Genomic DNA, 14,161 nt, shown 5'->3' with positions numbered 1-14,161 from the left:
TGCCGAGCAGCCTGCAGCTTTCCCCCCCCAGGTAACGCTCGAGTGTGAGACGAGTGCGAGCGCGTCCACCTGGGGGAGAGGGAGGCCCAGCGTGTGTGCTTTCTTCTGTGTATCCAATCATCGGATCCCCCTGAAGAGAGGGGCAGTCCCCTGGCCATAAAAGACTGGTCGTGGAGGAAATTGAGGTGCCCAAGTTTTTGGCAACAGACTCTTTTTACGTTTCAAGAACACTTTCCATGTGAAGAATACTTTTGACTCACGAAGCCTATTTTATGTTGGTATATGTCCGTTTTAAGTCTGCCTAAGAACATATAAAAAGATGATTTTTATATTATACCAGTGTGGTGTCAGTTTGTGGTGTTCCCTCTAATTATTGTGAGTGGTGCGCAAATACTTTACACATTGCCCGGGAGATAAGCCTGTCTGCTCTGCCAAGCTACCAAGGGGGTGAGCAGGGATTATCTTTTGACATACATCCACCTTGCCTTGACTAGAGTAGAGGGTCCCTAGTTGGTCAGAGGCCGTGGCCCTACCAAGTATGGACCCCCAATTCTAACATTGGTGGTGTAGCGGTGGGATGAGGACGTGTGTTTGCGCCTGACCTACAGTGATTGGTGAGCACCACTAGTTTAGTGCAGACCTACATAACCACATACCGAGTTATTTTTTTGTTCTTGGTCCTATTTTTTAATTTCCTTGAAGCACCATGTCACAGTCCAGGAAGGCACTCAGTGAAAAGGTGCCCAGTGAGAAGGCACCAAGTGAGAAGGAAGACAGTATCAGGGGAGAAGTGGATTTTAACATTGAGGATCTGTATTCCTACCACAAGGATGCTCTCAGGAAGTACTGCAGAGAGTTTGGGTGCCCCATCAAAGGCAGCTCTAGAAAGGACGAGCTGCAGGATGCCTTAAAGGTCTGGTGGGAGGCCAAAGAGGCAGCGGGGACAGGTGCTGAAGAAACGGAGAATCCACCAGGGAATGGCTTTGGAGCAAAGGATCTGCCAATAGGCGGACCAGCCTCAAGGGCTGGCAGCAACCATTCCAGCAAGGGTCTCTCCCCGGAGGAAATTCAAGAGAACCAGAGAGCGCGAGAACATGAGCTGGAAGTCCTGAGGCTCAAGGCCCAGATGGAAGAAAAGAAGTTACTTCTGGCCCATGAGGTGAGCATGAGAGAACTGGATCTAAAAGCTAAACAGTGGGGGTCCGGTTCGAATGGTGGCAGCGCACAGCCAGTGCATGGGCCTAGGGTATACCTCCCCAAGGACATAGTCCAGAATTATCAGAGGGGGGAGGATATCTATGCATGGTTCACAGCCTATGAGATTGCTCTTAAGATGGGTAAGGTGCCTATGGAGGATTGGGGGGCGGGCTTGTGGAAACATTTTGAGGCTTCTGGGAGGGATGTCCTCTCACCCTTAGAATTGGCAGGCAAAATGACCTATCCCCACATGAAGGAGGCCCTATGCCTCAGGTATGGGCTTACCCCAGAGCAGTATAGACAGAAGTTTAGGAACTTTAAAAAGTTAGAGTCCAGTACATGGGTGGAGTGTGTGAACCTGTATACGCGTGCATTGGAAGGTTGGGTGAAGGGCAGCAAGGCAACTGATTATGAGGGGTTGTTCCATTTAATTAGTTGGGAGCACTTGAGCAGTATATGTGTTCCAGAGCTGCGCTAGCATCTTTTGGATAGTAAGTTAACTGATCCCAGGGAGCTTGCTAAGGAGGTGGACCGCTGGACCAGCACCAGGGTCCACAAGGGGATCGTGAGTACCACAGCCAAAGTTGGACAGGGTCCCCAGCAGAAGAGTGGGGGGGACACAGGTAACAAGAAGGAGTTCCCTAAAGGGCCCCAAAACAGTTCAGCTGGAAAGGAGTCCCCGGGCCCCCAGTCTCAGGCACCCTCACCCCCTAAGGGTGGGCGTACCTTTCAAGGTCCCATTAGGTGTTATAACTGCAATGGGAATGGTCACATTGCCCTTAGCTGCCCCACGAAGTCCCTAGCACCCCCTGTTGCTCCCAAACCGGGTTTGACGAGTGTAACCTTGGGAGAGGAGTTAGTACCTAGTGGGGAGGAGGAGCTGGCAGTGATGACCCTGGTCTCTTTAGGAGACCAAGAGATGGTCCAGGAAACCTACCTGCCTGAAAACACTAAAAAGTACAGGCAGTGGGTGACCATCAACGGGAGGAAGGTGGAGGCTCTCAGAGATACGGGAGCCAGTGTGACATCTGTCAGATGTCAGTGGGTCTCTGAGGAGCAGGTTATCCCAGATGTGTTACACCCGGTAGTGTCAGCTGACAACTCGGTGCGCCGCTGCAAAGTGGCACAAGTTCCCTTCGAGTGGGGGGGGGTCTCAGGTCCCTTGAGAGTTGTTGTGAGGCCCTCCATGCCGGTAGACTGTCTGCTAGGCAATGACCTGGAGAGTTCTCCCTGGAGGGAGGTGGAGCGCCAGGTGCATCTGGAGATGTTGGGTTGGCCTGAGTGCGCCTGTGCGACCACTCGGGCCATGGCCGCCAGCGAGGGTGGCAAAGCAGACTTGGAGCCTGAAACAGTGGCCCAGGTACCTGCCCAGAGGAGAATGGGCAAGGGGCGTGGGAAACCAGCCCTGGCCGTTCCCACGGTCCAGGAGGAAGCAGACCCGGAGGGGGATGCTCTGGTACCTACAGGGGAACAGGTAGCCGAACTGGGAGACTTGCCTGAGCTGACCCATTGGCAGCAAGAAGGGGGTCCCTCCAGGGAGGAGTTCTGCAAGGCGCAGAAAGAGTGCCCTTCTCTTATTGGTATGCGGCAACAGGCTGCAGACCAGGCAGCAGGTGGAGAGTCCAAACACCATCTCATTTACTGGGAAGATGGATTGTTGTATAGTGAGCCTAAGGTCATTGAGCCCGGGGCAGACCGTGTGCTGGTGGTACCCGAGCGCTTCAGGACCTTCTTACTGGGTCTGGCTCATGACGTGCCACTCGCAGGACATCTAGGGCAGGACATGACCTTTCAACGGCTTGTCACCCACTTTTACTGGCCCCAGATGAAGAAGCACGTGGGAACTTTTTGTAGGACTTGTCAGACTTGCCAGGCCAGTGGCAAGAGTGGGGGAAGGTGCAAGGCACCCCTCCAACCCTTTCCCGTGGTTAGCACCCCTTTTAAGCGGGTGGGCATAGACATTGTGGGTCCTCTGGAACCCAAGACAGCCCTAGGCAACAGGTTCATCCTGGTCTTGGTGGACCATGCCACCCGGTACCCGGAAGCTGTCCCTCTCCGGACAATCACAGCCCCTGTGGTGGGCCGTGCATTGATGGGGATCTTCTCCCGTGTGGGATTTCCCAGGGAGGTGGTGTCTGACAGGGGGACCAACTTCATCTCTAAGTACATGAAGTCGTTGTGGGAGGAGTGTGGGGTGACTTATAAGTTCACCACCCCTTACCACCCTCAAGGGAATGGTCTGGTGGAGAGATTCAACCGGACCCTCAAAGGCATGATAATGGGCCTCACGGAGCCCATGAGGCGGAAGTGGGACGTCTTCCTACCCTGCCTGTTGTTTGCCTACAGAGAGGTACCCCAGAAGTCTTTAGGGTTCAGCCCCTTTGAGCTTCTGTACGGTCACCCGGTGAGAGGACCTCTGAGTCTGGTGAAGGAGGGTTGGGAGAAATCCCATGGTAAGACCCCTCAGGATGTGTTCAGCTATGTGCTGGCCTTCCGCAACCAGACTCAACGCTTCAGGAAACTCGCTCAGGCGAACCTAGAAGCCAGCCAGGAGGAAATGAAAAGATGGTATGACCAGAATGCCACTCTGGTCGAATTTCAACTTGGGTAGAAGGTGTGGGTGATGGCGCCAGTGGAGCCTTGCGCGCTCCAAGATAAGTGGACTGGGCCGTATGAGGTGGTGGAGCGCAACAGCGATGTAACCTACCTGGTTAACTTTCAGTCTCCCAGGAACCCTTTGAGGGTCCTGCATGTGAACCGCCTCAAACCACACTTTGAGAGGTCGGATGTCACCATGCTCCTGGCTACAGATGATGGGATGGAGGAGGAGAGTGATCCCCTTCCTGACCTCCTGGCCCCCCAGGAACAGGATGGGTCAGTGGATGGAGTGGTTCTCTCCCCCACCCTGACCCCAGAGCAGCAGAGAGACTGTCGCCATGTGTTGGGTCAGTTTGCATCCCTGTTTTCCCTGACCCCAGGAGTCACCAATTGGTGCGTCCATGATGTGGACACTGGAGATAGCCCCCCTGTGAAACAGAAATTTTACAGGGTTGCTGACAAAGTCAGGGCCAGCATCAAGGAAGAGGTTGCCAAGATGTTGGCGCTAGGGGTGATTGAGCCATCCAGCAGCCCGGGGGCCAGTCCGGTGGCCTTAGTACCAAAGGCTGCTGCGCCCGGTGCCATCCCAGAACTCAGGTTTTGTGTGGACTACCGCGGACTCAATGCGGTCACCAAGACAGACGCATACCCCATCCCCCGAGCGGATGAGCTGGTGGATCGGTTGGGGGCTGCCAAGTATCTCAGTACATTTGATTTGACTTCTGGGTACTGGCAGATTGCCTTAACTGAGGGGGCAAAGGAGAGGTCGGCGTTTTCAACCCCAGAAGGGCACTTCCAGTTCAGAGTCATGCCCTTTGGTTTGAAAAACGCCCCTGCCACCTTCCAGCGACTGGTCAACCAGGTACTGTTCGGACTGGAGCAATTCAGCGCCGCGTACCTGGATGACATTGCTGTGTTCAGTTCCCTTTGGGAGGAACACCTGCAACACCTCTGGGAAGTGTTGAAAGCTCTGCAGAATGCAGGCCTCACTATCAAGGCCAGTAAGTGCCAGATAGGGCAGGGATCTGTGGTGTACTTGGGACACCAGGTAGGGAGGGCCAGGTGGCGCCCCTACAGGCAAATATTGATACCATTCTGGATTGGGAACCCCCCAAGACCCAGACAGAGGTGAGAGCCTTCTTGGGACTCACCGGGTATTACCGGAGGTTTGTCAAAGGGTATGGCACCATTGTGGCCCCCTTGACCGGGCTGACTTCCAACAAACAGCCCAAAAAGGTGATCTGGACTGATGCCTGTCAGACAGCATTTGAAACCCTGAAAGCTGCCATGTGCACCGCACCCGTGATCAGAGCCCCTGATTTCTCCAAGGAATTTGTGGTGCAGACAGACGCCTCAGAGCATGGGGTGGGAGCAGTGCTCTCCCAGCTGAATGAAGAGGGTTGGGACCAACCTGTGGTCTTCATCAGTAGGAGGCTACTCCCCCGGGAGCAGAAGTGGAGCGCGATTGAAAGGGAAGCTTTTGCTGTGGTCTGGGCACTGAAGAAGCTAAGGCCCTATCTATTTGGGACTCACTTCCGAGTTCAGACAGACCACAGGCCCCTCAGATGGTTGATGCAGACGAGGGGAGAAAACCCAAAAACTGTTGAGGTGGTCAATCTCCTTACAGGGGATGGACTTTACGGTGGAACACCGCCCTGGCACAGAACACGCCAATGCTGACGGTCTGTCCAGATTTTTCCGCCTTAGCGATGAGAACTCCCAAGGGGTTGGGTAAATCCCCTCACTTTCAGCTGGAGGGGACACGTGTTAGACCTGGCATCCTTGGCGTGGTTTTCCCTGACTTTTTGATCTCTGCCTCCTATGTTTTTGACTCTATGCTGGATTACGTTTTGCTGGTTTAGATGCTTTGGGCACTTTGCCACTGCTGATCAGTGCCAAGGTGCAAGTGCTCTAGTAGGGCCTGTACAGATGTAAGGGACATGCTGCAGTAGTGGATTGCTGCCAAATTCGTTTTTCACTGTAGCAAGGCTACCCTGCCCATAGGACAGAATGAGGGGGGGTGGGGGCCCATGCGTGCCTGCCTATCTTCCCCCAGGAACAAGATAGAAAATCCAAACCTGGTTTCTCTGGATTCAGAAATCCATAATACATCTTTTAGCATAGGTGGTTTTTAAATGTTGTGTCTGAAAATAGCACTTTTAGAAAGTGGCTAATTTCTTGTCCAGTCTGTCTGTGGGCCTGCCTGGGTGTTCGAGTTAGAGGGAGTGTGACAGGGTCTGGGAAAGCTCCAGCAGTGGGATGATAGCTGGCTGCCCCTGAAGGTTAGGGGGAGGAGTGGTGCTGGGCTGTGCCCTGCCTGTGCGATACCGGCTCCCCTGTCTGCTGGGTGACGGATGTCCCTGCCTCCCTGCTTCAAAGGGAAGATTCCCCAGGACCGAGAGACTCCTGCCACCAGTGCCTGGACAAGGGCGACCCGTGCTTAAATCACCAAACCTCAAAGGCATCAAAGACTATTTTCTGTATAAAGGAAAGAGCCGTGTAGATTAGAATCAGACTACTTCTGACTGAAGAGGAGAATCCCTGCTGAAGAGGACACCGTAAGAAGACCCCAGGAACAGTGCTGCCATTGCTGTGTGTCTGGAAGCTGACCTGCTGTCTTGTCTTGTCCTGCCTAAGAGGGACTGTTGGGACTGTGCTGTGTGCTTTGTCCCCCTCCTACCAAGAAGAACTCTCCAAGGGCTAGAAGAAGAGCTAGCCTCCTGGCTCCAGAGTCCAGGGACAAAGAAACTCTGCCGTGGTCATCGTCTTTCCCCCCCCTCCTGGCTGTGTGCGGGGGAAGGCTGTGTTGGTGACCTGCATTGGCCGAGAGAGAGGGTGCTGCGAGAGCCCGTGGGCTCGTATCCTCTCTCCCCAAGTCCCAAACTTCAGAAAGCATCGCCAAAGTTTAGGAGGCCGCCCTCCTGCCAGTAAATAGGAGCGCCGTGGGCCCCTGACTCTGCCCGCGAAAACCCGGCGTCCCCCGGTGCCCCCACCACCGAGATCTGCGAGGCACCGGGAGCCGAGAATTAGAGGGGAGGCTCGCCCAAATCGCCGCGCTGGGATTGGGCGGCGGGCTCTGACATCACCTCTGGGATTTCCTGAAGCCGCGTGGGGATTGGCTGGCGGCCCGCCGCGTCACCGGCAAGCCGCGCAAGGATTGGCTGGCGGTCCGCCGTGTCACCGGCAAGCCGCGCAAGGATTGGCTGGCGGCCCCTGCCTCACACGGAGGAGTGTGAATTGCCCAGCTAGCGAGGAGAAATATCGCGCCCCCCCCCCCCCCCCCCCCCCCCCGAGACCCGGGTGCCGAGCAGCCTGCAGCTTTCCCCCCCAGGTAACGCTCGAGTGTGAGACGAGTGCGAGCGCGTCCACCTGGGGGGAGAGGGAGGCCCAGCGTGTGTGCTTTCTTCTGTGTATCCAATCATCGGATCCCCCCTGAAGAGAGGGGCAGTCCCCTGGCCATAAAAGACTGGTCGTGGGGGAAATTGAGGTGCCCAAGTTTTTGGCAACAGACTCTTTTTACGTTTCAAGAACACTTTCCATGTGAAGAATACTTTTGACTCACGAAGCCTATTTTATGTTGGTATATGTCCGTTTTAAGTCTGCCTAAGAACATATAAAAAGATGATTTTTATATTATACCAGTGTGGTGTCAGTTTGTGGTGTTCCCTCTAATTATTGTGAGTGGTGGCGCAAATACTTTACACATTGCCCGGGAGATAAGCCTGTCTGCTCTGCCAAGCTACCAAGGGGGTGAGCAGGGATTATCTTTTGACGTACATCCACCTTGCCTTGACTAGAGTAGAGGGTCCCTAGTTGGTCAGAGGCCGTGGCCCTACCAAGTATGGACCCCCAATTCTAACAACCACCGTGCCCCAGCTGTCTTACCAGCCAGTTGTGTCTGTTTAGATGGCCAGCCAGGGGGGCATAATACATGCTTCAGCCCCTGGTAGGCCCTGGGTACACCTTTGCCCTGGGTACCTAAGGTACACTGTACAGGGACTGATAAGGTGGCCCAGTACCAATTGGTAAATGCACCTAAAGTACATGGATGTCAATTTAGAGAGAGAACAGCTAGGCTGTGGGTCTGATTAGCAGGCCCACAGCCAGGGAAAGTCGTAAACCAGTGAAGCAAAAAGCAACAAGCACTGACGTTGCCAATAGGTCTCGCAGTAGGAAAGTTGGAGCTGTTGGTTGTAGGAGCTACTATATTTTATTATAATAGTCAGTCTTTAACCTGGACTGAGAGAGGTAGAAGCAGCAAAGAGAGACAGAAGAAAGAGACAACTGGAAAAAAGTAAAACATTGAGAAAACAGGAATGAAAAGCAATAAGCAAGAGAACGAACAAATGATAGATGGGACAACGGGAAGCAAAGAGAGGACGCACGAAGGGAAGCTGAGAGAAAGGATAAACGGGCAGAGGAGGCAAAAGAGAGGACAATGGGTATGAAGAGAAACAAGCGTTAAGAGCGGCCGGCCGGGAAACTGAAAGTACGGCCGGCCTGCGGCCGGCCATGATTCAATTGAGGGAAGGGAGAAAGGAGGCGGATGGCGTCGCTGCGTCATAGTTTCCCGGAAGCCCGTGGGCCTTCTGTTCCTCTAGGCCTGACACAGCGTAGTAAGTCTTAGATTTGGCTCATGGTGGCTGGGACCAGTGTCGGAGGCGGGGGGGGTGGGGTTGAGTGCTGTGGTATGAGAGTGAGAATAAACAACTAGGACCTGGCAGGGGTGTTTGCTCTCTTCCTGTATTCTGAACGTGGTGTCTCTTGGCGCGGGCGCGAGAACAAACCGGAGGAAAGGCTCACGGGTTCACTGTGAGAAGAGAATGACGATGGGTGAGAGAATAAATAGAACGTGTGGGGTAAATTAAGGAGAAAGGACTGAGGGGCTGATGTAAAAGAGGGGCCAAGGAACACAGGAGCTGGAGGCAAAGACACAAAGGACAGTGAGACAATGAATAAGGGGACGATGAAGGAGGAGTAGAGAAAAGATGAGAAAGAGAAAAGAAAACGCGAGGAAGTGATAGAACGAACAAATGATAGATGGGACAACGGGAAGCAAAGAGAGGACGTGAGACGATGGGTGAGAGAATAAATAGAACGTGTGGGAAACTGAAAGTACGGTCGGCCTGCGGCCGGCCATGATTCAATTAGGGGAGGAGAAGCCGCAGAGCGCACGCTGGGCGAAGCCCTTTGATGTGCAGATTTGGCTCATGGTGGCTGGGACCAGTGTCGGAGGCGGGGGGTGAGGGGGAGTGCTGTGGTATGAGAGTGAGAATAAACAACTAGGACCTGGCAGGGGTGTTTGCTCTCTTCCTGTATTCTGAACGTGGTGTCTCTTGGCGCGGGCGCGAGAACAAAATGGAGGAAAGGCTCACGGGTTCACTGTGAGAAGAGAATGACGATGGGTGAGAGAATAAATAGAACGTGTGGGGTAAATTAAGGAGAAAGGACTGAGGGGCTGATGTAAAAGAGAGGCCAAGGAACACAGGAGCTGGAGGCAAAGACACAAAGGACAGTGAGACAATGAATAAGGGGACGATGAAGGAGGAGTAGAGAAAAGATGAGAAAGAGAAAAGAAAACGCGAGGAAGTGATAGAACGAACAAATGATAGATGGGACAACGGGAAGCAAAGAGAGGACGTGAGACGATGGGTGAGAGAATAAATAGAACGTGTGGGAAACTGAAAGTACGGCCGGCCTGCGGCCGGCCATGATTCAATTAGGGGAGGAGAAACCGCAGAGCGCACGCTGGGCGAAGCCCTTTGATGTGCTGTGCGGCCGTGAATACGCGTGCTTGTTTTGTCACGTGATTCACGTGAACTCTAAGAAAATCGCAGCGCAAGAAGCCCTTGGTTTGACGAGGATTTCGAGCACTTGAATTCTCGCTCCCTCAATGCGCTTGCGCGCATTGTAGGTCACGAGATCTAAAAATCTGGGGTGACCATAGGATTGCAGACCCTACTCTCCTACAGATCCCTCGATCCAACTTCCTCTTTGGTAGGATCTTCTGTCACAGCAGCAGGGGATGGTCCTTCACCCGAACCTGTCCAGTCTCCACCTCTTTGTGTGGAGATTGAGCGGCGGCAGTTGATTCCTTTCGACTTGCCTCCTGAAGTCTGTGATGTCATAATGGCATCCAGGCGTCTCTCCACTAAGCTGGTATACGCCTGCAGGTGGAATAAATTTTGGCATGGTGCACAGCAAAGGCTGTGGATCCCCTTTCTGCCCCCTTTCAGAAGTTTTTCTGTTCCTTCTTTCTTTGTCCCAGCAGGGCTCTGCTCTGGACTACCTTTATGCTATTTCCCCTGTTGTAAGCAGATTCCTCAAAGGCATTACTCATCTTTTCCCTCCTATTCCTTTCGTAATACCACAGTGGGTCTTGAACCTAGTTCTTACATATTTAATGTGCCCTCCCTTTGAGCCTCTTCGCAACTGTCCTCTTTGTTTGCTGACTTTGAAGACTGCTTTCCTAGTTGCCACACCTCTGACAGGAGAGTGAGTGAGCTCCAGACTCTTTCTTGTAAACCTCCTTTTCTATCTGTCCATCCGAACAAGGTTGTGCTCAGAACACGTCCATCCTTTCTGGCAAAGGTTGTCACTGCCTTCCACATCGGGCAGACCATCACTTTGCCCACCTTCTTTCCGCCTCCGCATCCTTCCAGAGAGTAAGAGAGGCTCCACGGTCTGGACCCAAAACGTGTGCTATCATTTTACCTGAACTGCACACAACAGTTCCGGTTAGATGACCAGCTCCTTGTTGGCTATGTTGGCGCCAGAAAATGGTCAGGCCATACACAAGCAGACTATCTCCCGATGATCCATCTTGTGTATTAAAACTTGTTACTCTCTGGCTAAAAAGGAACCTCCGTTGGGGTTGCGGGCCCATTTCACCAGGGTGACGGCTGCTACTACGGCATTGGCACGTGGTGTCCCCTTACAAGACATCTGACAGGTAGCTATGTGGGCCTCGCTGCACACTTTTACTAATCACTATTGCCTGGACAGCCAAGTCCGGAGAGACTACTTCTTTGACCGTTCTGTTCTCCAGGACTTTCTGGTGTGATCTTGGTTCCCAGACCCACCACCAGGATTGGTATTGCTGGGGTATTTATTCTAAGGTAAGGAATCTGTATCTATGCGTTTCTTTCAGATGAACAAGTTACTTACCTTCGGTAACGATATATCTGCAAGAAACATTAGTTAGTGTTAGATTCCTTACCGCCCCACCCATCCTCCACGTTCTGCGAACCGATATCTAGGGTTAAGGTCATCCCTTTCAGGGCCCCATTTTCAATGCACCAGTGGTCAGTATCTTGCATGGCTCTGCGTTCCTGGCGCGGAAAGTCGTGTACAGAACTGACGTCAGAGTGCAAGGGCAGCGTCTAAGTAGCTGCCGTGACGTCATCTCAGCGACCACGACACCAACGACGGACGAGGAGCCGCACGACGCCACCTTCCGGCGCTCAGGGGTGCTGCTGACGAAAACTTTCCTGATCCAGTCTGACACCTGGGGGTAATTCTAAGGTAAGGACTCTATCACTAACTAATGTTTCTTACAAATGTATCGTTACCGTAGGTAAGTAACTTGTTCATTAAGGCCATTAGGACTGTTGGTGGGATGGTTCCCCACCAACATTTGCCCCTTGTCTTCAAAAGTGAGAGTAACAGTCATAAGCTCTGCCCACAGGTTTGTAATTAGAGTACTTTGAAATGACAACAGAAAAATTACAATTCACAGTTTGTTGACTTCTGTACTAGTGCAGGCACGCTGGTAAGGTTAGGAATTGCATAAAATCATGTGATCTGCTGAATGGTCAGTAAAAATTCACTAGGAAGGTACGCCTAAGTAATGCTCTATTATACTCCATAGTATATATTAGGGGGGTCTATTATGACAGCACATTTTGTCCTAATTCAAGGGTGTTCACATATTTCAGGTGCTGATCCTATGGGAGAAGCTTAATATGCAAACTAAATTATTGTAAAATAAGAGAGTGAAGGGTGTGATTTTGTTTCACTGAATTATCTTACGACTCATCTGTAGGAATTACTTTGATTTTAATATTTATCTTTCATCTGCTGCTTCCTTCTAACGTCTTTTTTCTACATATGCGTGTGCTTCTTGCCTTCAATGGCATTTCATATAAAGTAAGAGGAGGAGGAGAAAAACAAAAGTGAAATAGACACTTACCTTTTTCTGTTGATTTAAATTTTGTTCTTAGGAATGGTGTTTTCTTCATCGTTCCCTTAGAGCCAGCTAGATTGAGGTAAACAATTTAATTACAAATATTGTTTTTAATTTTTAGGCTTTGAAAAGTACACTTGGATTTCCGCTCATAAAGTTTGAAGATGCTGTCATTGATTTAGATCCATTCACTCGGGTTCATCCATATGAGACAAAAGAGTTTATTATCAATGATGTGCTTAAGCATTTTCAAGAGGTAAGTGCTAATTACACAGATTATGAATTTTCATACAAAAAGCCTTGATTAAACAAGACATATGCTGCAGATAACATTTACACCTTTGAAATGATCAAAACAAATGTCTTCTCGACTAAATATTTTGGGGGGAAATGATAACTATTATAGTAAAACTTGTAGATGATTTTGTAATTTTTACTGAGCCTTTTTATTTGTCATATTGACTATGTGCAGGACCCACTTATGTCTCTCACGAGTAAGCTGCTCTGTCCCATTTTATATATGGTAGGATTTTCTTGGGAGACCATCCCTTAGACAAGTGCAGTTATCACTTCTTTTTCAAGCTGTAGCTTACTGATGAGAATTCAGCTGCTCAGAATTCCTTGGATTAATAACAAGGCATGCGCCTAGTGCCTACAGCTTATGGTATGAAAGCTGGAGACCAGAATTTAAGTGCTTGATGCTCCATCTGGGGATCTCCTTTGATATTCACAAATATCAGGACATGTCTGCGTGCGTGTTGATTCCTGGAATACATTTCAATAAATAATATATCTGAAAGAGACACGTTAGTGATAGATTTCTTACCTTAGAATATCCCCAGGCCTCAGACTGGATCCGGAAAGTTTTGCTTAGCAGTACCCCTGCACATCAGTCGGTGGTGTCCTGTGGTTCCGTGTCCGTCTCTGACGTCGTATGCGCCAAGATGACGTCATGGAGACTACTTAGGCGCCACCCCTGCGCTCTGGCGTCACTTCTTTCTTTATCTGAAAGAGACACGTTAGTAATATATTCCTTACCTTAGTATATCCCAGGCATCAGGCTGGATCCGGAAAGTTTTTCTGCTTAGCAGTACCTTTGCGCGCCAGTAGGTGGTGTCCTGCGGCTCTGCGTCCGTCACTGGCGTCATAGGCGCCGAGATGATGTCACAGAGAGTACTTAGGCGCCACCCATGCGCGCTGATGTCAGTTCTTCCTTTTTCCGTGCCGAAAGCCCAGATCCGTATTGAGCACGTACGTCGGTCATTTTTTTACCATTTTGTGACACTTTTTGTCTCCTTTTCTTGTCTCCTGGTGCACATAGGGGTGCCCGGCTTTAAGTCTTGCGGGTCGTGCCACCGTAATATGTAGGTGGCAGACCCCCATGATGTCTACCTCTACTCCCTGGAGACCGACCATGACTGTCGGGACTGCCGTGCCATGGCCCGAAAGGCCTTACAGAAGTTGCTGGAGGTCCGGCACTCCTCTCACTGCCGCTCTAGGTCTAGGGGCTGTTCGCTGGACCGCTCGGGGGACCGGAGAATTCGCTCCTCGGACTCTAAGTCTTCGCCTTCGGATTACGGTAAGCGACGCCATAAAAAGAAGTCGAAGAAACGCGTTCGCTCTCGGACGTCCCCCATCGCTCCCCGGAGGCAGACGTGGGGGACAGGAGCTCCACTTCTGCGGCTCCTCCGGAGCTTGTGTGTCCCGCGGCCTACCCGCTGTTTAGGCCTCGGGCTCCTGCTGGTGCTCCTGCAGGCCCCGCGGTCCCGTGTCCAGATCCTCTTAGCACGGCGGCACCACCTCTGGCGCCAGCCCTGGAGCCACTGGATCCAGCGCCCTCGGCTCCGGCGCCACAAGTTGCAGCACCGCTGGCTCCGGCCCCAGCGCCGCCACAGGCGCCACACTGGGTGCCGTTTATCCCACACCTGCCCCGGTTCCCAAATAATTTTGTTCCGGCCTGTGATCCACGTTGGGAGGCGGCTCCGGTGCGGCCTCAGGTAAGAAACGGCACAAAAAGAAGTCGAAGAAGCGTTTTCACTCTCCGACGTCCCCGCGTCGGTCCCCGGATGCGGACGAGGGGGGCACCTTTGGAACCTGGGAGTCCTGCTTACCCGGGTCCGTCGGCACCTCCCGCAGAAATGCAAGAATTCCTTGCCGCCATGGACCGCCTGTTAAGGCCTC

At 52.0% G+C, this 14,161-nt stretch overlaps 1 protein-coding gene across 2 annotated transcripts in view; it reads left to right on the top strand.

Moving 5' to 3' along the window:
- Window positions 1–14,161, top strand: part of VPS13D (vacuolar protein sorting 13 homolog D) — a 2,979,414-nt gene that overhangs the window by 2,641,318 nt on the left and 323,935 nt on the right. For both annotated transcript variants that reach the window (XM_078642819.1, XM_078642818.1), the window contains one exon: window positions 12,102–12,236. In XM_078642819.1, the coding sequence (XP_078498945.1) occupies window positions 12,102–12,236 (135 nt within the window). The remainder of the gene's footprint in view (window positions 1–12,101; window positions 12,237–14,161) is intronic.

This window comes from Lissotriton helveticus, chromosome 5_1 (assembly GCF_964261635.1).
Source record: "Lissotriton helveticus chromosome 5_1, aLisHel1.1, whole genome shotgun sequence".
NCBI classification, from domain to species: Eukaryota; Metazoa; Chordata; class Amphibia; order Caudata; family Salamandridae; genus Lissotriton; species Lissotriton helveticus.
The sequence above is the reverse complement of the archived record's forward strand: the minus strand, read 5'-3'. Positions and strand labels throughout refer to the sequence as shown.